Raw genomic sequence first — 24,488 nt, 5'->3', positions numbered from 1 at the left:
TGTATCATTTTGTTTAGATTTTATCATTGACTTAACTATAGAATACCTGCTGACCAAAGGAGATCTCGGGATCAGAGCAATCAGATGCCCAAATTCTGAGAAAATGGGACTCTAGGCAGAACTAAGGATGAAAGCAAAAGTGCAAAATAATCGTAAATACTCCAGTACAAGGTACAAAATGAGGAAGCCATAAGCACAGCTCAAAAAACTTTGAGCTCATTATATCACTGTCACCTTTGTGCTTTTAAAAAGACATTCCTAAACCTCAGCCTCTTTGTCTGCAAAATTGGAACAATTCATTCAAATGTGTACTAGGTGTTTATATTTGTTAAGCACTGTTCTAAAAATTGGGGCACAATAGTGAACAATACAAAGTAGCTCTTCTCACTGAGCTTTCATTCTGGAAGAGGAGAAAACCTATTAGCTAGTGATGTGTGCTTTGAAAAAATAGCACCCAATAAAGCACTTATATAGTACCTGGCATTCCAATACCAAAAGGTAGAAACAATCTAAATGTCCATCACCTGATAAATGGATATAAACAAAATGAAGTATAACCTTACAATGGAGTATTACTCAGATATAAGAAGGAATGAAGTACTAACATGCTATAACTTGGATGAACATTATAGACATTATGCTAAGTAAAAGACAGATACAGGTCATGTATTGTATGATTCCATTTACAGGGAATATCTAGAATAGGCAAATCCATAGGGACCAAAAGCAGATTAGTGATTGCCAGGGGCTGGGAATAGGAGATGAGGAGTAACTGCTCAATAGGTATGGGGTTTCCTTTTGAAATGAAAATGTTCTGAAGGAGTAATCTTAAACATTGTGAATGTATTAAATGTCACTGATGGTTAATTTAATTCTATGTATTTTACCAGGCATAATATAAAAAGTACCTACCTTAATATAGGCATTCCTTGTTATATATGACTTTATAGCAAAACAACACAACAAAAATCACTCAAGTAGGAAATTACCAAGGTTACTAAAATATTAAATATATTTTAATTACTAGAATGCTATGCAGCCTTTGAAGAGTGAACATGATCTGTAACTACAAACATGCAAAGATGTCTAGGATGTAGTTAGTAAAAAAATAAAAAGAGAAAAAGTTAAAGATCAGCATATATTTGGTATGATTTGTTAAAATACACATGCATATGCACTCACGTTTATATATGCTTAGGAAACAACAGGACGTGAAGAAAAAGGAAAAGAGTAGTTACCTATGGGTTGAATAGAATAGGGAAGATCAGAACATTTTTTTGGTAATCATTTTCAAGTTTTTAGATGAGCACAGAGTTAAGACTGTGATATAGCAGTAAATAAAAAGTCCTAATATGCATTACAAGAAACACAGCATCTTCAACAAAGGGAACAATTACCAATATTGAGAAAGAAAATTGATTGGCTTCATACTCCTTGTGAGGAATAAAACTTGACTTGTCACTTTCTCAGTGTAAAAATTCTTCAATACCTGGGAGTGGTTCTTGTGCGTCCCAAAGTGGGAGCACACCACAGGCACTCCACCAATATTTGCTCAATGTTCTGGAAGTCCCAGATAAAGGGTAAAGCAGTGTTTTCAGCTTTTGTTGAAATGTTTCCCTTGTTAAAGCATGTCTTTAGAAATGAAATTTATAGACGCATAAGACCATAGTAAGAAAATCCATCCATAAGTCTGAACTCTTAAAAAAAATCATTTTATTGATCCTTTACCATACAAAATTTATTCAAATTACACCCATTTGAAGTGGTAAGATCACAGCTAGAGAACAGGTTACCCTGTAACAAATCTATTTACAAAATCCATCATAAAAGCTTTTTTTCTTTTTTACATTATATTACACATTTTCTTTTTTAAACTAGCATACAACACAAAGCTAAACTGATTAGTAGTTTGCCTTCTCCCAATTCTGGGAGAAATACTTCCCTTTGAGAAAATCATGTACCTCATAGGAAAAGAAATTCCCACAATCTGACAATTGCCACCCAACTCACTCTACAAGGCATCTTCCTTCAAATCCCTCCTCTTGTACACACGAGTTGTCATGCACACACTAAGTTCTTCTCTTTCTTGAAAGCTAAAGCTTTAAATATTGCTATTTTATTTACAGATCTACACTTAAACAAAAGTGAAAACAAGAACCACAACACAAAACAAAAACAATTTAACACTCTTAAAAAAATTACAAACCAGCTAGAAAATATTCTGGCAGTGTTTACAAATTAATTGCTATCTTTGTACAAAATTGCTAGATGATGAAAACGTGAGTAGGCTACATATCAACTTAAATAAAACAATTGCTATGCACAAGTATATACATATAAACACACACCTTAACACTGTTTGACAGCTCATGTGTTGCCCTTTATACAGTTTATTTTCTAAGGCTCACGCAGTCATAATTTGCACACTTGTAACTTTTAGCCATTTCATGTGTGAGCTTTAATAGCAGCAACTCAATGATACCAGGAAACCGGTGTACTTTGACTTAAAGTAACACAAATACTGGAGAACTAACCCACTTTGTGTGCCGGATACTATGTCAAAGAAAATGACTAATGCAAACAGAATACAGTATGGACGTTTAATTCATGTACACTAGTTACACGCATTAACTGGAGAAATCTTATGACGAAGGAACTTTTAAGACTTATTAGTATTCCTTTCATTTTTTTAAAACAATAAATACAGCATTACATTACGAAAGGTCTAGTGGGAAATTCAACAAAAACGACACACAACCTAGCCAGGTGAGCTCAGTCTTTAGACTTTGGAAAAAAATCAGCTTTGTGCAGCTGGCAAAGAGAATTACACAAAGCTGGAAGCAGAGGCAGTTAACCAGATGAGATAAATATGGGAAATGAGGAAAAGCTTGGCATAAATGGTTTCCCATACAGGAAAAACCCCCACAGTGCATTTCCAGTAGGCACTTGACACGAAGCTCTCCCTCCCCCCACCCCCACCCCAATGCGTCATCTCAGACCACATATTTGTACCAAGTCCAGTGTGTGTGAGGAGAGGAGGCTGGGTGGGGATGGAGGCAGAAGAAAAAGGAGGGTGATCTGCCCCTTTGTTTTTCTTCCCAAACACACACCCACACATACCTACACAAACCGTTTAAAGTGCTGGTGTCAGGGTTTGGACCCCACCACCACTTTGCATATTGTGGAAATCTACCTAGAAGAAACTGGCTGGGGTGTTCGTGGTTTTTTGTCTTTTTTCCTAAGGATATTTTCAATTCAATTACATACGTGAGTGCCTACCATGTGCCTACCACTGTGCCAGGCACATAGCATTTCAATTTCTGTTCTGAGGTTTGTTTTTAATAAGACTCCCTCATTCCCGCAGTCTCTAGCATCCAAGGAATGGATTTGAGGTACTATGTCGCATTCCCGGGGGCGGGGGGTGCGCCCATAACTGGAGCTGACACGAAGACTCCAACTTGGGACCCCATTCCTGCTGAGTACAGCAGGAAAACACTCTGGCATTCTAGCGCTTCATTTTCTACATCTGCACTTAACTTCCCTTGGTCCAATTTACTCCTTCACAGAGGAAGGGGGCGGGTTATGGCCAGGAGTACTGCACCCCCGCCAAAGTGGTAGCTCCCAGTTCTCACTGCTCCAGTAAATGCCACTCACACAAAGGGATGTCTTGCTCCCTAGAGGCCTCTCCATCTGACCCCATCCTGAGAAGTGGTCTCCCTGAGTGCAATGTAAGAGAGCCCTTTCCCCGGTCACAGGGCCCTGGGAACCCAAGGACGGAGGGATCCACACCTGCTATTCCTTGGGACTGCTATGTCGTCTGACCTGGTTCTCCTTTCAAATGGGCCACCAACTTCAGCGAGCTTCAGGACCCGCTCGCTCCAAGCTCCCCTCCAGGACAAGCCCGATGGGGCAACACTTCTTGCAGAGGCTGTTAGACCTTAGATCACACATGTTTAGATGCTCTAATCAGAGAGGTTCTCTACCTCTGCTTAAATAATTTGAATTAGCAAAAACTGCTACAAAGTAAACAATTAAATTGAAATGGTGATGGGTGCCTGCGTAGGAATGCTTAAATGGCAGCTAAAAAAAGTCTAAGACAGTACACAAAGATCTCCTAAGTAGGCATGTGCTACAAATCAACTTTAAACTCACAAACAGTTGGGGGCAGGGGTGCGGGAGTGGCTGATTGGGGGCAGCGGTGCGGGAGTGGTTTATGGAGAAGGAAAATCCACAATAGCTTAGAGTGGTAGAACTCGACTATTCTTCTGTATCTGCAACAAGTATTTGAAAACAGGTTCTTCATCCAAAAGGCTGTAGAGGTTCTCCTGACCTCCTAATGGGACACATGGTCCATAGCTTACACTGAATTATGACGGTAATTTAAATATTCCTAAGAAGGGCTGAAGAAATCCATTTAATACTTTTGCATGACTTCAAGTTTATAGTTCCTGCAGTTCCATTCCATATTAGCAGACCCCAAAGACATGCATTCTGCAGAGAAGGCACGGCTTGAAATGCTATTAAGGAAGAGTGCTGTATTCCAGCGGCCCAGGTGGCCAGACCCCACTTTACAGCCCATCCGTCAGGCACAGCAAGCCAATCCGGGAGGGAGGAAGGGAGGAAAAGTATGGGTGAGAGACACCTGATTGCACATTTTCTCACTTGCTGAGACTCATCTAGGAAATTTTGGAGCCTGGGGCAAAGCAGGGTTTTCCCAAGGGAGCCTGCAACTGTGCGTTTAGACAATTTATATATATATATAAAAAATTCATTAAAATGTCAGCTTTGTTCTGAAGTTTGTAGTTTACTTCATGATACTATCTCGGAGGAAGAAGGTAGGAAGGGACAACACTGCATGACAGATGTTCTGGTTCCATAATAAAAAAATATTGGTTTATAAGGGGAGTTCACAAAGCATAATCAACTACACATGAAGTCTTCCACCAGCGGGAGCTTTTCCAAATCATAAGCATCGAAGAGATCGCTGATGCCTTCTTCCTCCCCGAGGCTTAGGAGATAGTCTTCTTGAAGCAGGGGAGGCAGTAAGTTCACAAACGGTCCTTCTAGGTTGGAAGGAATTTGGTCTTCAGTCTGCTGTAGGAGGTTGGCCGGGGAGGCCAGAGGAGAGAGGTTTGCCATAGAGATTGAGCAATCACTATGTCCTGAGTGGTTTGAAGCCAAGTCTGAAAGGAAAGAATGGGTGAAAACACAGAGATAAGTTAGGAGAAAATAAAAATGACCTTTTTTCTGGTTAGAATATACAGGTTGCTGTCACAATAGCAGTCACACTCTGCTAATGACAGTTAGACGTTATGAAACAGACCATCTCTTGCAGCCTTTCCTTTCTTCTGGTCTAAAGTTCCTGCTGTTAGCAAACAAGAATGCCTACAGCTCCTGAGAGTAGAGGCTAACAAGTTAAAAGACTTTTTTCTCTCTGATATACATTAGTCATGACTTAAGGAAAAACAAAACATGCATACACACTGTAAAGTCAGCTGCCTACTCTATTCGAAACTCATTGATCTTCACTTTGTCTTTTCTGAACCACCAGTTTATTAAAGCTTCCTCAAAAAATACAAATAACGGGGCCCTGGCCGGTTGGCTCAGTGGTAGAGCGTCAGCCTGGTGTGCAGGAGTCCCAGGTTCGATTCCCAGCCAGGGCACACAGGAGAAGCGCCCATCTGCTACTGCACCCTTCCCCCTCTCCTTCCTCTCTGTCTCTCTCTTCCCTTCCCACAGCCAAGGCTCCATTGGAGCAAAGTTGGCCCGGGGGTGCTGAGGATAGCTCTATGGCCTCTGCCTCAGGTGCTAGAATGGCTTTGGATACAACAGAGCAACGCCCCAGATGGGCAAAGCATCGCCCCCTGGTGGGCATGCTGAGTGGATCCCGGTCAGGCGCATGTGGGAGTCTGTCTGCCTCCCCGTTTCCAACTTCAGAAGAAGAAAAAAAAATACAGATGACGGGACATATTTACTTTATATATTTATGGGGAAAAATGGTCTTTTGTTTTACTATTTGATGTGCTACATCGTTGTCCCACCTTATCTGAGGTTCTGCTTTCCATGGTTTCAGAATTACCCATAGTCAACTGTGGTCCACAGATAATAAATGGAAAATTCAAGAAACAATTCCCAAATTTTATATTGCCACTGTTCTGAGTAGGGTGGTGAAATCTCATGCCATCCCGCTCCATCCTGCCTGGAATGTGAATCATCCTTCTGTCCAGCATCTCCACACTATAGATGCTCCCTGACCGTTGGTCACTTGGAACCATCTCAGTTATCAGATGGACTGTTGTGGTACCGCAGTAATCCAACGGTTCCTAGAGCTATATCGCTATGCCTACGTCATTCCCCTCCCTTCATCTCATCATGTAGCTGTATCATTTAACATCATTGCAAGAAGAGTGAGGACAGTACAAGATATTTTGAGAGAGAGACCACATTCGTGTTCTATTACAGCATATTGTTATAACTGTTCTATTTTATTATCAGTTATTGTTGTTATCATCTTACTTAAACTTTATCATAGTTATGTATGTAAAGGAAAACATAGTATTAACAGTTGACCCTTGAACAACATGGGTCCACTCAGACCCAGATTTTTTCAAGAAGTACTTATAACTGTCTTTGATCTGTGGCTGGGATTCCATGGGGGTCTTGGAACTAATCCCCTGCAGATACTGAGAGTCAACTTAAATTTTGGGGGAGAAAAGTTATATGTGGAGCTCTGACTGCGCAGGAGGTTAGTGTCTCTACTAACTCTGTTGTTGTTCAAGGGTTCAGTACTATCCCTGATTTCAAGGCATCTACTGTTTTTTGTTCAGTATAAATCAGACCTATTCACTTACATCACCGCTATTCTTGCTGCTATGTTGGGAAATGGGGAAAAAAACCAAATACATATGCCCAAACTCAAACTAGGGAAAAAAATGACCACAAAGGGCCTCCTTTGTGTCTAGAGATAGTGGAGGAAGAAGTTTGATTTATTTTGCTGGGGGCTTCCTTTCATACCCTCTCCCATCACACTGAGGGCAGGAGGGGAAATGTAGACAAAACTTCTTTGACGAGGGCTTTTCTCTCCAAACAATCTCACTTCTCTAATCTCTGCAGCCTCAGGCGGAGGTGTGCTGCACGAGCTGCTGATTCATTCAGCTCCACTCCCACTTCGGTTGGTTTTCTAAACACCGTAAGAACATGGTTTCTGCCAATAGTAAAAGCCTGAGGACTCCATTAATGGGTGGAGGAGTCATAACCCAAGATCATTATTTTATTCTGTAAACTAGTCAGAATGCCTTTTAAAAGATGTTACCTTAATAACAATAATAACAAAAGATTTTGTATCTTGCCTGGACTTGTGGTTCTGATACAGGATCCTTATAGTCACCTTCATTTTTAACAGTTTCCAAATGACAAAAGCAGAATTTTACCTTTGGAAGTGGGTTTAGGAATATTCCCATTGTGGTCTTGGTTGCTTGTTTTCATTGGACTGTGTGTTTCAGTCTCTTCTGGACACAAGTAAACCTCAATGGGTCCTTGGGTACTTGCCAAGTGTATTCGTAGACTCTACGAACAGAAAAAAGTTCAAAATGAAAGTTCTTTTAGAAATGAAAGTTATAGTAATTTTCATTTAAAAATGTTAAAGTAAGAGTAATTTTCATAGTTCATTTTGCTTTTTCACAGGTAGTCCACCTTTATCAATGGCTGTCAACCTCTAAGCAATGGTTTTCAACCTTTTTAAACCCGGGGCCCGTGAAAATAGAATTATTTCGAGGACTGCTAAGGCGGAAATCACCCTGAGCTTCCGTGAATTCAACTAAGATCATTGGGTTTATAATTTTCATTCAACATCAGAGTGGTGAACTCTTCTGGACTGGCACAAAACTTATGGCAGACTGGTCCACGAACTGGTTGTTGAAAAACACCGCTGCAGAGGATGGGTCAGTCAACTAAAGCGTAGGGCCAAATTCGGTACACCAGCTGATTTTGTAAATAAAGTTTTATTGGTACAGAGTCATTCTTATTCCTATTATTTATGCATTGCCTCTGGCTGGGTTTTTCCCCATCCTATACTGGCAGTCTTTAATTTGCTCAGTCTCAACAGAAACCGTATGGCTCATGAAGCCAAAAATATTTAGTCTGGTCCTTTAAAGAAAAATTTTGCTGACCCCTGCCCTAGAGAAGGTGAATTAGGCTCTCTAAATATATTTTTCTTTTTCATTTTGTAAACTATTAAAAGGTCTTTTTACTGTTCCAAATATAATACTTCCATGTTGTTATTCCTTTATAGTAGGGCTTTTTAATGTTGAACTTTAATAACCAAGGGAGCTGAGTTTAATAAGAGAATGCAGCACACTAATATTTAAAATTCCTCTTCATCTAGGTCATAGAGCTATTATTACTACTTGAGGTGAGAAGTCTATCCTAGATGGGAGCTAGCATATTTCTTTTTTTAAAAATTTTTTATACATACCCTTTTTAATATATTTCTTTACCTTCAAGTTATATAGTCTAAGTCTATTATTATCAAACTATATCTGAAGCCAATCACAAAAATATGCCCCCTACTTTCTTACAATATTCTACCTTTTCACCTAACCCAAAGTCCCGTTTTGTTTCTTAAAAGCAAACATGATATAAATGATAAATTCTTAAATGTGCTAAGATAAGTTAGGCAGATACTCTAAAACATTTATATCTCCATTCTCAGGAGTAACCATAGCCAGAGTAATCAACATAAAATCCCCTCAAAGTTCAAACTGATCAGAACCAACAAATTATGGAAAAAAGGAAGCACAAGAGGGGCAGGGCATGGTCTAACACAGTGAGCGAGTGCCTGCATGTTAAAATTAGTCCCCTTTGGACACTCAATACACACTGAACTGCTGAAATGTTGTTAAAGTTAGGGTGAAGTAAAATAGACATGGGAGGAACTTTCAAGTCTTGAGGGGGATATGAACTTTAAGCATGAACCAATGATTCTTAAACTTCAGCTATCCCCAAAAGATCCCTGCAGACAAGCAAAGCGGTTGTTTCCTTACCTCTATTGGGTCAGGCACTTCAAGTCTTGTTTCAGGAGGGGCTTTCACAACTATAACAGTTTGGTCTTTAAGGCCACTAATTTTTCGAATATCTTGATATGTAACATAAGCTAACGTAGTGAGTGTTAAGGAAATCTCCCAACTAATTGCCTCAGATGTAACCATTATGATGATAACAAAATAGATGCATGGAAAAATTTTGAAGTATTTCATGATGTAGAAGAATATATCTGTCTTGCCTTTCAGATCTTTTTTTTTTTTTTCTCCTGAAGTTGGAAACAGGGAGGCAGTCAGACAGACTCCTGCATGCGCCCGACCGGGATCCACCTGGCACGCCCACCAGGGGCGATGCTCTGCCCATCCGGGGCATTGCTCTGTTGCAACCAGAGCCATTTTAGCACCTGAGGCAGAGGCCATGGAGCCATCCTCAGCACCCGGGCCAACTTTGCTCCAATGGAGCCTTGGCTGCAGGAGGAGAAGAGAGAGACAGAGAGGAAGGAGAGGGGGAGGGGTGGAGAAGCACATGGGCACTTCTCCTGTGTGCCCTGGCCAGGAATCGAACCCGGGACTCCTGCACGCCAGGCTGACACTCTACCACTGAGCCAACCGGCCAGGACCACCTTTCAGATCTTTAAATATGAGATTTCCATGAATCTTGTTTTCTGGCTGATATTTTAGACAACAAAAGAAATGTATAGCTTCTTCCTGCCCATTTTTAAAAAGCCCATGGTATATAAATTTTAAAATAAACACAGAAACAATAGTTAAAATAGATTATCAAAACCCAATTTGGGGCCCTGGCCAGCCTTCCTGAGCAGTATTCTGAGTTCCTCCACTAATGTATCTAGTTGCTGCTCATTCATTCATTCCTTTAGGTGGCTACTGACACTTGCTAATAGTCAAGTAGGAGATCAAAGTAATTGGAATTTCCAAAAATTACCTTTAATAGGGTTGAATTTTTTTTTCTATAAATTAGGATCTGCCATTATTCAGTTTGACAGCACACTTACTTCATTGGAGCTCATGGAATACTTGCACCACAGAGATTGGAAATTCCCAACCAAATTGGGTTTGTTTGTTTGTTTGTTTGTTATTTTTCTGAAGTTGGAAACAGGGAGGCAGTCAGACTTTTTGCTAAAAGCGCCTGGGGCGGCTGTGATTATATACTGTCTACTTGAGAAGAATGTCAGTCTTTCTGTGTTAGAGTCTCAATATTTCAGTTTCACAAGGAGGAAAGCAGCTTCCAGGAGATCTGCAACCTGAATGAATTTGAGAAACACTGACTTAGGAGAAGAGAGTAAAATAGTATTTCAGTCCTCTTGGTAGTTACTTCTGAGCACTGAGCAGTTCTTTGAAGTGCCCTGAAAGCCAAAGCTAAGAGGATGTCCTGGAAGAATATGTACTCATCACATGATAAAAGTATTCATGCAAGCTGCCTACAGAGACCAGCTTTTACTCGGCACTAAGAGAGAACAGGTCGCATGGCTTTCTTATAGAAGGGACATGGAGTAACAACATAATTAATGTACGATATCTTTAGCCAGACATTTTTTATATTAATCCACACACAAAAACAATGCCTATGATACAACAGCAAATCACAACTCAATGAGGGCATTTCTACGGGTAATATAATATTGTTAATAGAGTTTGTGATCTAATCTGTTTAACACAGAGAAGGGATTTAGAGAGCCTAGTGGAAATAATGTCCCTTAGAATAGTAGCTTTTTGTTAGCTATTGAAGGAAGCTATGAACCTACTCATCAGAGAAAAAAAGCACACCCACCCCAAATCTGCACACACATTTAGGGCCATATATCAAGGCTATCTTCTTTAAGTCTCAATAATTGAGACAACAGCCAATTCAATGTTGAGCTTAACTGGACAGTTAAGCAGGACTCCAAGTTTTAGGTCACCATTTATCTCATCAAGACAGCCAAATGGTCCCTTTTTAAAAGTCTTGACTATTCTGAATTTTTACTGAGAACACTAGGGAAACTAATAACGGGTGTACACCACAGCCCACTGTCAAAGAGCTACGTGACAAGAACTCATTAAAATAAAAACTCATCTACAATTACTCAACATGTGCAGGAAAGAAAATTTCAACACATTTGTGAACAAGCTGTACTAAATTCGGAACTGAAGGGCAAATGGAAATAAATTGTGCAAACATATTGTCTAGTCTTACAAAGTTAAAAGTGCTTCCACTACCCTGGCCAGTTGGCTCAGTGGTAGAGCGTTGGCCTGAGGTGCAGGAGTCCCGGGTTTGATTCTCAGCCAGGGCACACAGGAGAAGCGCCCATCTGCTTCTCCACCGCTCCCCGTCTCCTTCCTCTCTGTCTCTCTCTTCCCCTCCCGCAGCCAAGGCTCCTTTGGAGCAAAGTTGGCCTGGGTGCTGAGGATGGCTCCGTGGCCTCTGCCTCAGGTGCTAGAATGGCTCTGGTTGCAACAGAGCAATGCCCCGGATGGGCAGAGCATTGCCCCCTGGTGGGCGTGCCGGGTGGATCCCAGTTGGGCGCATGCGGGAGTCTGTCTGACTGCCTCCCCGTTTCCAACTTCAGAAAAATACCAAAAAAAAAAAAAAGGTGCTTCCACTAAGGCCCCTCCTGAATTTGCTTCTTTGGTTAGCAGCCTCCTGCAATGAAGCTTTCATTTTCTGTAACAAAGGCCCCAGAGAAAGATAATGTAGGTGACAATGCCATAAACTACAATCGGCCAATCATGTGTTACTGCCACGTCTCTTCTTCACTGAGGCTCCCAACTAAACAATGAATGAAACAGCCCAACTAGAGCTATCCGGTTTCTTTTCCTGGAAACCCACTCTGGCCTCCACTGGGGGTTCATATCAGCACATCATTTCTCAATCTGACTGATCATCAGCTGACACAGTCACAGTTTCAAAAAATGGCCTGAATTGGAAAATGAATGTCCCCACGCCCTCCAAGGGAAAGCCTAGAGAAGAGACAATATAAGACACTGGGCAGGATACATTTTGTTTCCTGTCTCACAAAGGAAAATGTGGAATAATCGAAGTTAGGAACTAAAATTAGAAATGGGGTAATTGAACATATGGCTTTTGTCTTCTAGTAATAACTGAGAATATTGTAAAATCTTCTTGCCAAAACAATAAAGTAATCTCTCTAATTTTTTGTCTGAAGTGAGATGACCAACAATAAGCTCTCCTGAGATGGTCAATAAATTGTCAGCCAATTGAGAACAAGAATTGGCTTCTTATATTTTAATTTCCAACAACCAATGTTTGCAGATGAATGGACAACCCGAGATTTCTCAGGTCTTGCAGGGCTTCTGAAATCAGGGACTGGTATTATGAATCGGCATAATGCTCTTGAAAAGTTACAGAATAAAGTTTTTACACTCTATTTCTTCAACTATAGTTCAATCAGATTCAACAAATTCCAATTGCTTCAATATCTGATAAAAAGAAAATAGAATGTGAGAACCCCAACAGTGACAGCTAACACCCACCCAAAATCTGGTAAGCCAAAGATGAATCTGCTGAATGTTGTCATTAATATTAGTACCGATACCACACAGATCTTATAATAGTGCTGCCTTACACTGTGAGTGGAGTAGATCAGCATGTGCCAACCACACATGAATAACACGATTAAAAAAAAAAAAGTTCCCTCTTTGCTGTAAAATAGACATATGAGACGATTATCTTTCCATAAATACTGATTTCTAATACAAAGAAAAGTGGGTTTACATGCGCATGCACGCACACACACACAAGTATGTGCATGAAACCAGAGTAAAATTCTACCTTTGCAGCAAAGTCAGATCGTCAGTTCTGGAAATAGTCTATAAGGCACTAACCCCCAATGACCAGGTGGCACAAAGGATATCTTTGATTCTCTGAATCCTCGGTTAACAGTTTGAGGTCCAGGGTGCAGCTTTGGATCAGTTCATCTAATTTCTTCTCTTCCTGACTGAGCTCGGTCACTTCCTTTGACAGGCCTTGACACTGGGCCAGCATGCCCCCATCCTCAGACAGACTGCAGCCCCTAGAAACCCAAACACAGACTCTTCATGACTACTTGAGAGGCCAGTGGGAGGAGGGGGATGATAATCCGGGGGGAACGGGGGACGGGGAGAGACCATCTTCTTGATACGGGAGGTCACACTGCTTGTTTGCCAAGTGTTAACATTAGGACATTTATGCATATTTTTAATACATACAGTCCTTTACATTTCACACCATAGAAATTAAGTGAGAACACATCGCTCTTTTCAGGTTTCTTGCCTGCAGAGGAGGCCTGTTTCTTCAGAAGCCTCAAGTTCAAAGGGCAGAGAGAGGCAGCTCCCTCCTGCCACTTTCCTTCTCGGAGGGAAAGCAGACAGGGTGACACAGAAAGACAGAAACATTGGAAAGAAAAGATGAAAGGAAAGCAAAACACTATCCAAAAAGCTCAAAGGGCATAGGTAATTTAGGTAATTACTTACACCAACAACTTAAAAAAAAGAAAACAAAAGGGAGGTTAAGGAAACAGATGCATTTCAGGCAGGAACACAGACTGACTGACACCCAACAGGTTTCTTTAAACCATAGGCCAAAATGGGTCACTGAACCCCAAAAATACAAGTTACCTGTTCATTTTATCATGTTTGAAGTAGTATTTTTTGAAACCCCATAACAGATCTATTGCTTCCAATATGCTTTCATCATTTCTTCTAAAATACTGGCTGTGCTCATAATTCACAAATTTAGTCACATATAGATGTACAGCTATTAAGTGTTATCATCTCCACTTTCTAGAAGGAACTGAGGCATTTACCTCTCACCTTAATTTATTCAGAAAGTGAATTAACCTGCTATTAGAACCATGAATAAAGATATGTGATGACTGTGTGTATTCACAGATGTGTTAATACACAGCCATAGTGAATTTCCAAATTCCTGTTAGAGTTCAGACGGGTGCAAGCCCCTCCGAGCTCACACAGATGGACCTCATGGTAACAAGTGAACAGCCCTCTGCTTTCCATCTGCAGGGCCCAAGCTAATCCCAGGATCACCTTGCTTAAAGTGAAAGGAATATAAACATTTTTAGCTCTCACAATATCTAAATAGGTCTCTTCCTAAAGAGACTTTGAACTTGCGGCTAAGGAGTTGAGGAAGGAAGAGAGAAGGTGAGTGAAAAGTAGGAAAGCACAGAAATGAAGTGTGGTCAGGAATGTGAAAGCTGGGGCTGGGAGAGAGCACAGGGCTCAAAGGACCCCGCTGGAGCCGGGAGCGGGGCGGGGCGTGGCTCCTACTCACATCCATTGCACGTTGTTTTTAGACTTCTTCTTAATGAGGTGGATGCCTTCCAGTACATTGGTGATATCATAAATCCTTCTCTTTTGCACTTTCAGCACCTCCGCTGCCTTGTTCAAATCCAAGACCCCATCAGGTGACTTGCTCAGTAGCTGAATGAACTTCTTGGTGAGCAGACCAAGTGATGTATCATACCGTGTTTTTTCTGAAGGAGATTTTGGAGCTTAAAGAAAAACAAAAACCGAACGGGTGGGGGAAAGGAGGAAGGGTAAAGAAATGAAGGGTGTCTTTGCAGCTGAACAAGCCCTCTTCCCCACTGCAGCCTGAGTATTATTAGTATTGGAAGCAAAGCTGTTTGTTGCTGTTGTTTCTGTGAAGTGACAGAAAAAGCTCTGAAACTGCTTTTTAGAAAAAGAAGAGACAGTAAATATTCCTGTTTGATTAAAGCATTTTACTGTGAATTTCTCAGTAGTTTCTACTTTGGCTCACCCTATTCTGGGGTGGGGGAAGGCTAGTGAAAGATCTCACTCATAGTAGGTGCTCAAAAATGTTGAAGGAATGAAAGTGCTGTAGACCACCCATGAGATCAGTTCATGTGGAGCCTCACCTGAGGGGCCATGTAACGAACCGCTCCAGCACTTCACGATGGGGTACAGACAGACCTACTTCAACTGGCCTTCCAGGCTCTAGTGTCTTTGTGTATGTGTTGTGTGTGTGTTTAACTTGTTCACCAATATTTCAAATAATGCTTCATCTGAATGAAGACTATCTGGAATCTGGAAGAGTCTTTTAATCAAATTTCCCCATCCCTCTTGAACAAAATTTCTTATTAAATATTGTATCTATTCCCTTATTGGTCACAGGTCAAGGGTTTAATTTAGCAGTCCACACAATCTGTGGATTGCCTAATTCATAAACTACAGGAAAGGAGAGAAGACAGTCTAATTTAGCCTTTACATTAAATTAGAGTCATAAAGGACTAGTTAGTTATCTCCAACCCAGTTTTCTGTCTCCCAGAAGAAGAGGATCCTATTGATGGAAAGGGAAACTAGCTGCAATCACTGGTCTCAATCAATTCTTACGCTGCCTTTGTGGAGCCAGAGAGTTGAGCCGACATAGATATCAGCAACTCCGGTACAGTTTGCCTACACCATTAGGCTCAGTCTCTGAAGTAACATCCGTTCAAGAAAATAAAATGAAGTCTGATTATAGAACATAAGAGAAAGCTTATATTCTGAGTTGAAAAATGAACCTGCACACATTTAAAGAGGCCTCCCCCCTAAGCAAGTATTTAGGTACTGGAGTGACTCTGTAAACCTTTCCCTGGGTGTGTGCTGACACTGTATTTATTTTTCAGATAGACACAGACAGAAATGAAAAATAACAAAACACGCCAAAATTATTCACACCTTGGCATCCTTCCAGCCACAAGCTTTGAGAGTTGGGAACCCACACCAAAGAAAATCAGAGATGAAAGAATCCTTACTTTTGGGACTGTCTGGACTTCGCAATGCAGCTCTCCCTTTGCCCTTGGGGGTTTTTAAACCATCTGAGAGGTACTGATGACCGCTTTCTCCTAGCTCCAGCCTTCGCTTGGCCTGAAATAAGAAAGTACAATCAGTCGTCTGGTCATATGGACAATCACAAGCGCAGCTGTTTGGGATCTGGCCCCAGCCAAACGCTGCAGAATCGTGCCTGCCCTTACCACCTCTGCGCCAGTCACCCCAGTTCTCGCCGTTCCCCACAGCCAGGGTTCTAGTCCTGGGGCCTGGCGGTCATGCAAACTCTTCATCTGCAACAATCATTCATATTAACTCAGATGGACAGATCTAGTGATCCTTTAGGATTAGGTCCAGGAGCTACTTTGTTCATTTATTCACCGATTCAACACATGTACCAGGCAAAGGGCTAGATGCTGAGAATACAGCACGTACCGTGGAAGTGAAATGAACTTTTTCCCCAGTGGACCTTTGCTGCCTCTCTCCCTCTCTGACCAGGGTTGGACCCCCTTTCTGTGCTTCCCCAAACACTCTGCGTTTATTTGTATCTTAACACTTACTGGATATAAGAGTTATTTTACTAACCTTTTTCTCAATTCCCTTCAGGCAGGGTCTGTTTCCCATTCACCTTTGTATACCTAATGTTTGTCACAGAGCCTAGGTTTCGGCAGGTATTCAATCTCTCTCTTTCTCTCTCTCTCTCTAAGTGATTGAATGGTAACACAACTAATCACAGAGCTCAGATGGTCATTCATCAGAAACAATCATGGGCTTCAACTAGTCTACCGTTTTGTCACACAACCTGGCAAAGGAGAAGTCCTCATGTAAGTGTTTGAAACTATCTACTTAGAATCTTCTATGTACGGGGCACTGGGCTAAGGGAACAGAGGTAAGGAAGATAGAGGGGTCCTTACCTGCCTGGGGCATAGAGTCTAGGAGAGAAGACAGATGATTCAGGAAGTGACTGTTGAGTGCTAACTGTACAGATATGGTGGGTGTAAAGACAGAAGAGTCACCAACTAGACACTCCATGTGGCAATGTGTATTTGGGCTCATTTTAGGGAGGCTTCACAATTTCAAAGTAACTTCCCACAACACAGAAATGGAATAACTCATTAGCTGATGACAAACATTCAACTTCTCTATGGAAAGCTATCAGCAGTGTGTATGATTCATTACAGCAGGCAACTAGCCATGTGTGGCTCATCTGAACTGACTTGGGCTACAAATTTAAAATACACCCTGTATTTTGAAGACAGCACAAAAAAGGGTACAATATCTTAACAATTTTTAATACTGATCATGTTAAAATGATAGCATTTTGGATTTTAAAAAAGTATTGAAGTTATTATTTCCCTTCTTCCCCTCTATTCTTTCACTCTGTGGCTGACCATATTGGCACAGATCATCTTTCTACTGACTAAACATTACTTGAAAGGCCTAAGGATGACAATTCACCCATTTGCTGTTTTAACTTCATTTCCCCTTCCCAAATATTCTGCCCAATTCTTGTGTATGCCCACTGTTTCAGCTGGCCCAGAAAAATTCCCGTCTTCATCAGATAAATGCTCCCTGATTGTCCTCTGGGGAGTACCCCCTCTCTCTTGTAGCCTCACTGACAAAGGTGACCCAGGCCTGGCTAGTCATTGTGGTCCATCCTCCCTTTCTCTCCCCTTCACTTACAGTGACTGGCCCGGGTAGCACAGGACCACAGGCCAACTCTAGGAGTTTCTTCTGGAGCCGCTGGTAAGAAGGGGGTAAACCTTCCCAGTTCAGTTGATACTCAGGAAGCCAGAAGCTGCCCGAGAATGGTGCTTGCCCAGAGGAAAGTGTAGTGAAGAGATGGAGAGAAAGGGGCCTGAGGCCATCATTCAAAACTCTGCATCAGGTCACACACTACTGGCAACAACTGGTCTTCTCCAGACTTTTCAGTTACATTAGTCAATGAAATCTCCTTTTTGCTTAAAGCACTCCGAGTTGAGAACCTGAAAGCAGGGTGTTGCAAAGGACAGCCTGTGGGGTTCGCTGAGTGTGGCCCAACGGTGTGGCAGGCAGGCCTGTCAAAGGATGGTAGACGGGGGTCCATCACTCCTCGTTACCTTGAGGAAATTATTACTGACTGACACAAGCTTCATGTGAAGCTGGCTCACCTCAAAGGAGAAAAGGGCTTTGCCGTTGAGGGCTTTTACCTCTGTAGAAAGAAATCTAAAAAGACAGAGAGCTGTATTCTCTGCCCATGCTGAAGTCCACAGAAGGAAGGCCAATGGGAGAAGAGTTTGCCTACTGAAGCAGTAAACTATATGCGACGGTAATTCCCTGAAACCTGCTGCTAACAAGCTGCGGTGGCACTTTAAGGACTAGGACTAGTCACGAGGTATGGGTGTGACTTTGGTCACCAAGCATCAAATCCTCAGAGTTCACCAAATCTAAATACTAGATTAGGAATATCTACTAAAATGTTAAGGCACTTGCATCATCAAAGAATCTCTAGAAAGCAAAGTCCTGTGATATCTCAGCCTCTAAGACAGTCAACCACTAAGTGTACACCAAAAAGGTATGAGCTCTGAGGGTAGTAATCGAGGTGGCCACATTGATTCCACAAGCAAGTCATGTCTCTACCCCATCTCCAAGTGCCAGCATTCCTGTTGAGGAGGCCACGCGTGCTGTGGGAGGTGACCACTGTGTGCTACTTCCCTTTTCTTATTTTAACTTTTCTAAAGTGAGGAAAGGAGGCAGAGAGAGAGACAGACTCCCACATGCACCCTGCCTGAGATCCACCTGACATGCCCCTGACGGGGTGATGCTCTGCCCATCTGGGGCTCTTGCTCCGAGCTTGGCAACCGATCTATTTTAGCACCTAGAGTGAGGCCTTGGAGCCATCCTCAGTGCCCAGGGCCAACTTGCTCCAACTGAGCTATGGCTGCAGGAGGGGAAGAGAGATAGAGAGAGAGAGAAGAGAGAGGGGGGAAGGGTGCAGAAGCAGGTGGTCACTTTTACTGTGTGACCTGACCAGGAATCAAACCCAGGATGTCCACACACCTAAGCTGATGCTTTACCAATGAGCCAACCAGTCAGGGCCTACTTCCCTTATCTAAATGGAAGTTTCTATTGGGTTTCCCTGTCATCTTGCCCCCACTGTTTAGTGAGTGGGGACTGAACTGGACTTGAGAGGACTCAAAATATAAACACAAACAAACAACTAGAAGGGAGGGCTGAAACCGGCAGGCGCACCTCCTTGCCCTGAGCTGAGCATCAGGCAGGTGAAAGTCTCTTCTCTGGGTCACCTCAATTTTTGGTTGCTTAGTGTGAACAACTTGCTGAACTTCGAGTTAATCTGTTTATAAATAGATTTTTGTATTACATGGCCCCGACTAGTAAAGCAACTAATCTTTCTGGTGTTCAACAAAAGGTTCAGCCATTTGGTCTTAAGCAGGAGTCAAGGCTGGACATGAAAGGCACTGGGTAGACCATCCATATGGTAGCTTTCTAGAATCTCAGCTCCAACTAACATCACATTCCTCTGTAACAAACAGTAGCCCTGTTAAGCTTTTCTGAAAATGCATATGAAAATAACAGGATGAATGGTCAGGAGGCCAAACAGTGGCTGTGGGGACATACACAGTTTCCACCAGCCCGGCATTTGTTGCCCCTATTTTTTCTGTTGGGGAAGGAACTTAGTTCAGGTATTTTCTATGTCTCCATGGCTGGAAACAAAAGCTGACCCTTCCCATCAAGGTTACAAAGGTGAGTCCTATAACCTGGGCCTGCCAATCAGTGCATTCCAGACCCTTAACTAGGTGACTGGTTTAGGTATGGGTTAGGAGTCAGTCAATCCTAAGAGTTTCATTAAAAAAATACTGGGTTCTTTTCATTGAGAGGGATTAGGTACTAGGGTGTAGGCCTGGAGCTGAGAACTGAGCCAACAGAGAAGAAAGCAGAGTTAAGACCTGGGAGAATCTGATCCCAATACTTTCAAGGAATATGACCATGCCCAAAGGCAGTCTTACACTAGACTTTCATTTGTGTGAGCCAACAAACTCCCTTTATGTTAGAAGACAACTGAGGAAGAGTACTACCACTGGTAACCAAGAGTCCTGGTAGGTATGACCCCTTAGTATTAACTATAACACAATGAACATTTGAGTGCTTATATATCTCATGCATCATGTTCATTGTTTTCCAAATGATTATCTCATTTTCACACAACCTCACAAGGTAGTTATTATTATCTCCTATTTTTTCAGGACAAAACTAATGTTTAGAGTGCTTAAATATCTTTCCCAAGACCCCATGGCCAATAAATGCCTACCCCAAAGTCCATGCTTGTAACCACTTTATAAAATGATTGTAAAAATTTCCTCATAAAAATATTGAAAGAGATCATTCTATTGATACCATCTTACTTTATGATTACACTTTATTTTCATAATTAAAAAAAACCCCTTTCCTTTAAATAAATACACATGGTAATTTAAAGAGCACAAGTCAATACACATGGAAAGCATATTTTTCTCCTAATCTTGAGAACTAGCTTCCTTCTTTAAAGACAAGCACTATTGTTATTTTGATATTCTTTTAGTCTATGTAAATACACATACCAGATCCTTAAAATTTTTTTTAAAAGATACACAACCACACCTTTAAAATTTTTTATATAAATGGTAGCAAACCACATACTATTCTTACAGCATCCGTCATGGTTTGATTCCTAGCAGTAAATTTAGAATGACCTTATTTTTCATACCTGCATAATATATGTATTATTATACGATGATTTGTTTACCTAACGAGAAATCTGCTAATGCACATTCAACACTTCTCTACTGTAATCATTTCCCCAATAAATATTCATGATGGCACAGTGGGGTAGGTACTACAGTAAGTCTCCGAGTTACAAACACCTGACTTGCATACAACTCGTACTTATGAATGGAGTGTCATTGGGCTATTGGTAAATCAACTGCAGATGGACATCAGTGAAAATGATCTCCTAAAGTAACTTTACTCCCAATGGCAAAGAACTAACCAATGAAGGAAGACCTTATGGAACTAGACAGCAGATGACAGCATTTAGGGAAGAAAACAGGGACCTAGAAACTGCAGAATCAACTGAAAGCTGATGCTTTTTGTCTCATTGAAGCAGGAATGGCAAAGTTAGAGGAGCAAGATCCTGATACAGAGAGGTTCACCAGAGTTTACTGGACAGGTACTGAAGGCCTGAGATCCTACATGGCCATTAATGATGAGAAAAATTAAAAAAAAAACAACCCACAAAAACACCTGACCAGGAGGTGGCACAGTTTATAGAGTGTTGACCTGGGACACTGAGGACCCAGGTTCGAAACCCCAAGGTCGCCAGCTTGAGTGTGGGATTATAGATATGACCCCATGAGTCCTGGTTTGACACCCAAGGTTACTGGCTTGAGGAAGGGGTCACTGGCTCAGCTGGAGCCCCCTAGTCAAGGTACATATGAGAAAGCAATCAATGAACAACAGAAGTGCTGCAACTACGAGTTGATGCTTCTCATCTCTTTCCTTTCCTGTCTGTCTGCCTGCCTCACTCTTGCGAATAAATAAATAAATAAATTAGAAAAAGAAAAGCTCTGAACAATCCTTCCCTGATGCCTACACTTCAAGACACTGACTCCAGTAGCAGAATCAAACCCTGACTCTCTAACACCAGTCCCATCCTCTCCAACAAGTCCACCATCTTCTGCATCATCCAAGATTGTTTAAGGTTGTATCTGAAAATGTTTAGGTATGTATATGCAGAGAAAGGCAAAAATAAATACTGTATTAAGACAAACATCTGCCTGAGTTGCAGTTAATAGGTAAATGTTCCAAATTACACACAAATTCAACTTAAGAACAAACCTACAGAACCTATCTTGTGCATAACCCAGGAACTGCCTGTATACTCATCCTGCACTGAGGCACTTAAGTTAAAGATTACCTATAGCCCCAGTTAATAATTGACAGATACCAGAATTTGGACCCAGGTCTGCTAAAGTAAGTTATTAGGGACTTCCTTTAGTCCCTAACTGACAACTTCAATCAGTTGTTGGTCTGATTGAGATATCCTTCTTCTGGTGTCATAACAACTTCTGGGCTGCCAATTATAACACATAAGCTTCAGGTTTCCTTGCTAGACCAAAAGCTCAGGTCTTTAGCCCCTGAGTTTCCCCACAGCCTGAATATGGAATGCACTCAGTCAAATTTACTTATTTATTTTTAATGAACCAAGAAATAAACTCCCAAAGTCTCTTGGCAGGTAAATCACAAAACTCCAACCTTATGAAGCTATAAGGGGAGTATTAAAGAAAATGCATATATTAATATACATGTATGTGTGTGTGTGTATATGTATGTACATACAGGTATATATATGTATATGTATATGTACTTATATATCCTGGAGATTAATCTCTACATAGAGTGAGGTAAAAATAGGTTTACAGTTGTGAGTGTGTGAAACATGAAGTTTATTCTTGTATTATTTTTTTTCCATAAGAACAACTATAAACTTATGTTTGCCCCACCCTCTACTTAGAAAGATTTTCAAGAAATATAAAGGGGAAAGTAAAGCTGCAGAAAGGTATGTGTACTATGATCTCGTAGGGGTAAAAAAGTGATAAAACTATAGACTTCACTAAAAGCTTTTCCATGTAACCATAAGGGAAATGGTCTAGAAAGATCCATATCAAGTGTTAGTGGGAGTAATCTCTCAGTGGATGTTATCTCTGAGAACTAAAATATGGGGTACTGATTTCATGTTTATACTTCTGTAGTATTTGATTGTGTTTTTAAAAGTGATCTCTACATACATGTTACGGTTATACCTTTCACCCTAGCAATTTCCCTTCTTGTTGTGTATTCTGAAAACACTTAGGTTGTTTCTAGGGTTTGTCTATTAAAAATAGCCTGAATGCCTATACTGCTGCTTGACCAGGCAGTGGTACTGTGGATAGAGTGTTGGCCTTGGACACAGAGGACCCCGGTTTGAAACCCCAAGGTCGCTGGATTAAGTGTGGGGTTACCAGCTTGAGCATGGGATCATAGACATGACCCATGGTCACTGGCTTGAGCAAGGGGTCACTGGCTCGGCTGTAGCCCCCCAGTCAAGACACATACAAGAAAGCAATCATTGAACAACTATGGAGCTGCAGCAAAGAATTGATGTTTCTCGTCTCTCTCCATTCCAGCCTGTCAATCCCTATCTGTCCCTTTCTCTGTCTTTCTCAAAAAAAAAAGTGCTAGTTTTTTTGAATATTTACATTTTCCCCCATATGTCCAACATAAATGCCCAATCTCAGAAGAATAATTCACTAAGTTATTGTACCTTTATATAATGACATGTTATGCAATTAATAATGATGTATACCTATGTAAGTTTTTAAAAAAGGGTCAGCAGTAAAATTGCATTTTTGTAGGGAAATTATATGCATAGAAATAAGGTATCTAAGAATACATACCAAATAATTTGATTATTAATCTTTGAATGGTAGGATTATGGTTTTATTTTCTTAGCTTTTTATATCTCTAAATTATTTTAAGGTGAGCATGTGTTACTTGCATTACACGAAACAAAAATAATTTCCATTTGAGGTTAAACAAAACAAGTCTGGTAGTTTATTTTTTTAGGCTGTTGAAACTCTTACGCACCATTCAATGCATATGGCTCTGGGTTCAACACAGAAATGGGCTAGGCTCCAGAAAGGGCATTACAGCTTCGTGGTGAGAAGGCAAGTGGTGTTCTTATCTACCATTGAGCTGAGCCACCGGAAAAAATTAAAGCAAGAAAAAGGCACGGCCTGCTGTAGGTTAACAAACTGTGAACACTAAAATAAACTTCCTTCACCTGGGTGAATAGGAGATCTGGGCAAGTGAAGGAACTAGATATATGATACATTTTGTCTCAAAGCCAAACATGAGACAGGCATTTTGAACAGAGGAAGAAGGGAAATAGAAGAAAATGGAAATTAAATAAGAAGAATGAGGACCAGGTTAAGTACATTAGTGAAATAACCCAAAGGAAGGAATCTCCAGCTGGAGCCCAGACCACAGCTGAATCTCTCTTGGATTGGGGCCATGGGCTCAGCAGGCTAGGGCGTAAGGGTTTTAAGAAAAGAGTACCTAGCTTTCAGGTGTGATTATTATGTATAACTCAACGTGGCAACCCATTTTTTTAATCCATCCAATTACTTATTAAGTGCCTGGCGTATCAGGCCCTGCACAGGGAGATGACTGTAAAGGCAACATGGTGGTTCCTGCTATATAAGAGGGTGCAGGCAAACAACCAACAGGAAATGCATGATCAATACTGAAATGAGCAGGAAGACGGGCTGGACAGAGAAGTGGGCAGGGATCTGCAGAGATCAATTAGAGGTGGCCATGCTTGCGCAAAGTCCTGCAAGGCCAATGAGCTCTGTCCTATAAAGGAATGGGGGGGGGGGTGCTGACTGGCCAGTCAAGCACAGAGGTGCACAGACTGGGGAGAGCCCTGGTTCAGAGGTGCTGGCGGGAGGAAGGGGCTCCACTGCAGAGGCTAAAGAAAGGGTCAGACCTGGTCCCTAACTCACCATGCTAAGGACCATACTCCCAGCATCAACCTTTTTCTGAGATGAGTTACCTAAAATGAAGAGCTCTAAGGTCTTCTTTGGCTTTTCAGGC

The 24,488-nt window shown here is 41.4% G+C and overlaps 1 protein-coding gene across 2 annotated transcripts in view; it reads right to left on the bottom strand.

Moving 5' to 3' along the window:
• Nucleotides 1-1,728: 1,728 nt before the first annotated feature.
• Nucleotides 1,729-24,488, bottom strand: part of E2F3 (E2F transcription factor 3) — a 95,286-nt gene continuing 72,526 nt past the window's right edge. Inside the window, exons 2-7 of one of the 2 annotated variants that reach the window (XM_066377146.1) lie at nt 15,806-15,917; nt 14,323-14,542; nt 12,911-13,069; nt 9,042-9,156; nt 7,431-7,566; nt 1,729-5,183 (exon numbers count right to left, since the gene is read on the bottom strand). In XM_066377146.1, coding sequence (XP_066233243.1) covers nt 4,921-5,183; nt 7,431-7,566; nt 9,042-9,156; nt 12,911-13,069; nt 14,323-14,542; nt 15,806-15,917 — 1,005 coding nt within the window. In that variant the 3' untranslated portion in view covers nt 1,729-4,920. The remainder of the gene's footprint in view (nt 5,184-7,430; nt 7,567-9,041; nt 9,157-12,910; nt 13,070-14,322; nt 14,543-15,805; nt 15,918-24,488) is intronic. The other variant, XM_066377147.1, reaches the window with a different exon arrangement.

The sequence above is a fragment of the Saccopteryx leptura genome, chromosome 3 (genome assembly GCF_036850995.1).
Source record: "Saccopteryx leptura isolate mSacLep1 chromosome 3, mSacLep1_pri_phased_curated, whole genome shotgun sequence".
NCBI classification, from domain to species: domain Eukaryota; kingdom Metazoa; phylum Chordata; class Mammalia; order Chiroptera; family Emballonuridae; genus Saccopteryx; species Saccopteryx leptura.
This window is presented reverse-complemented; position numbering and strand designations above follow the sequence as displayed.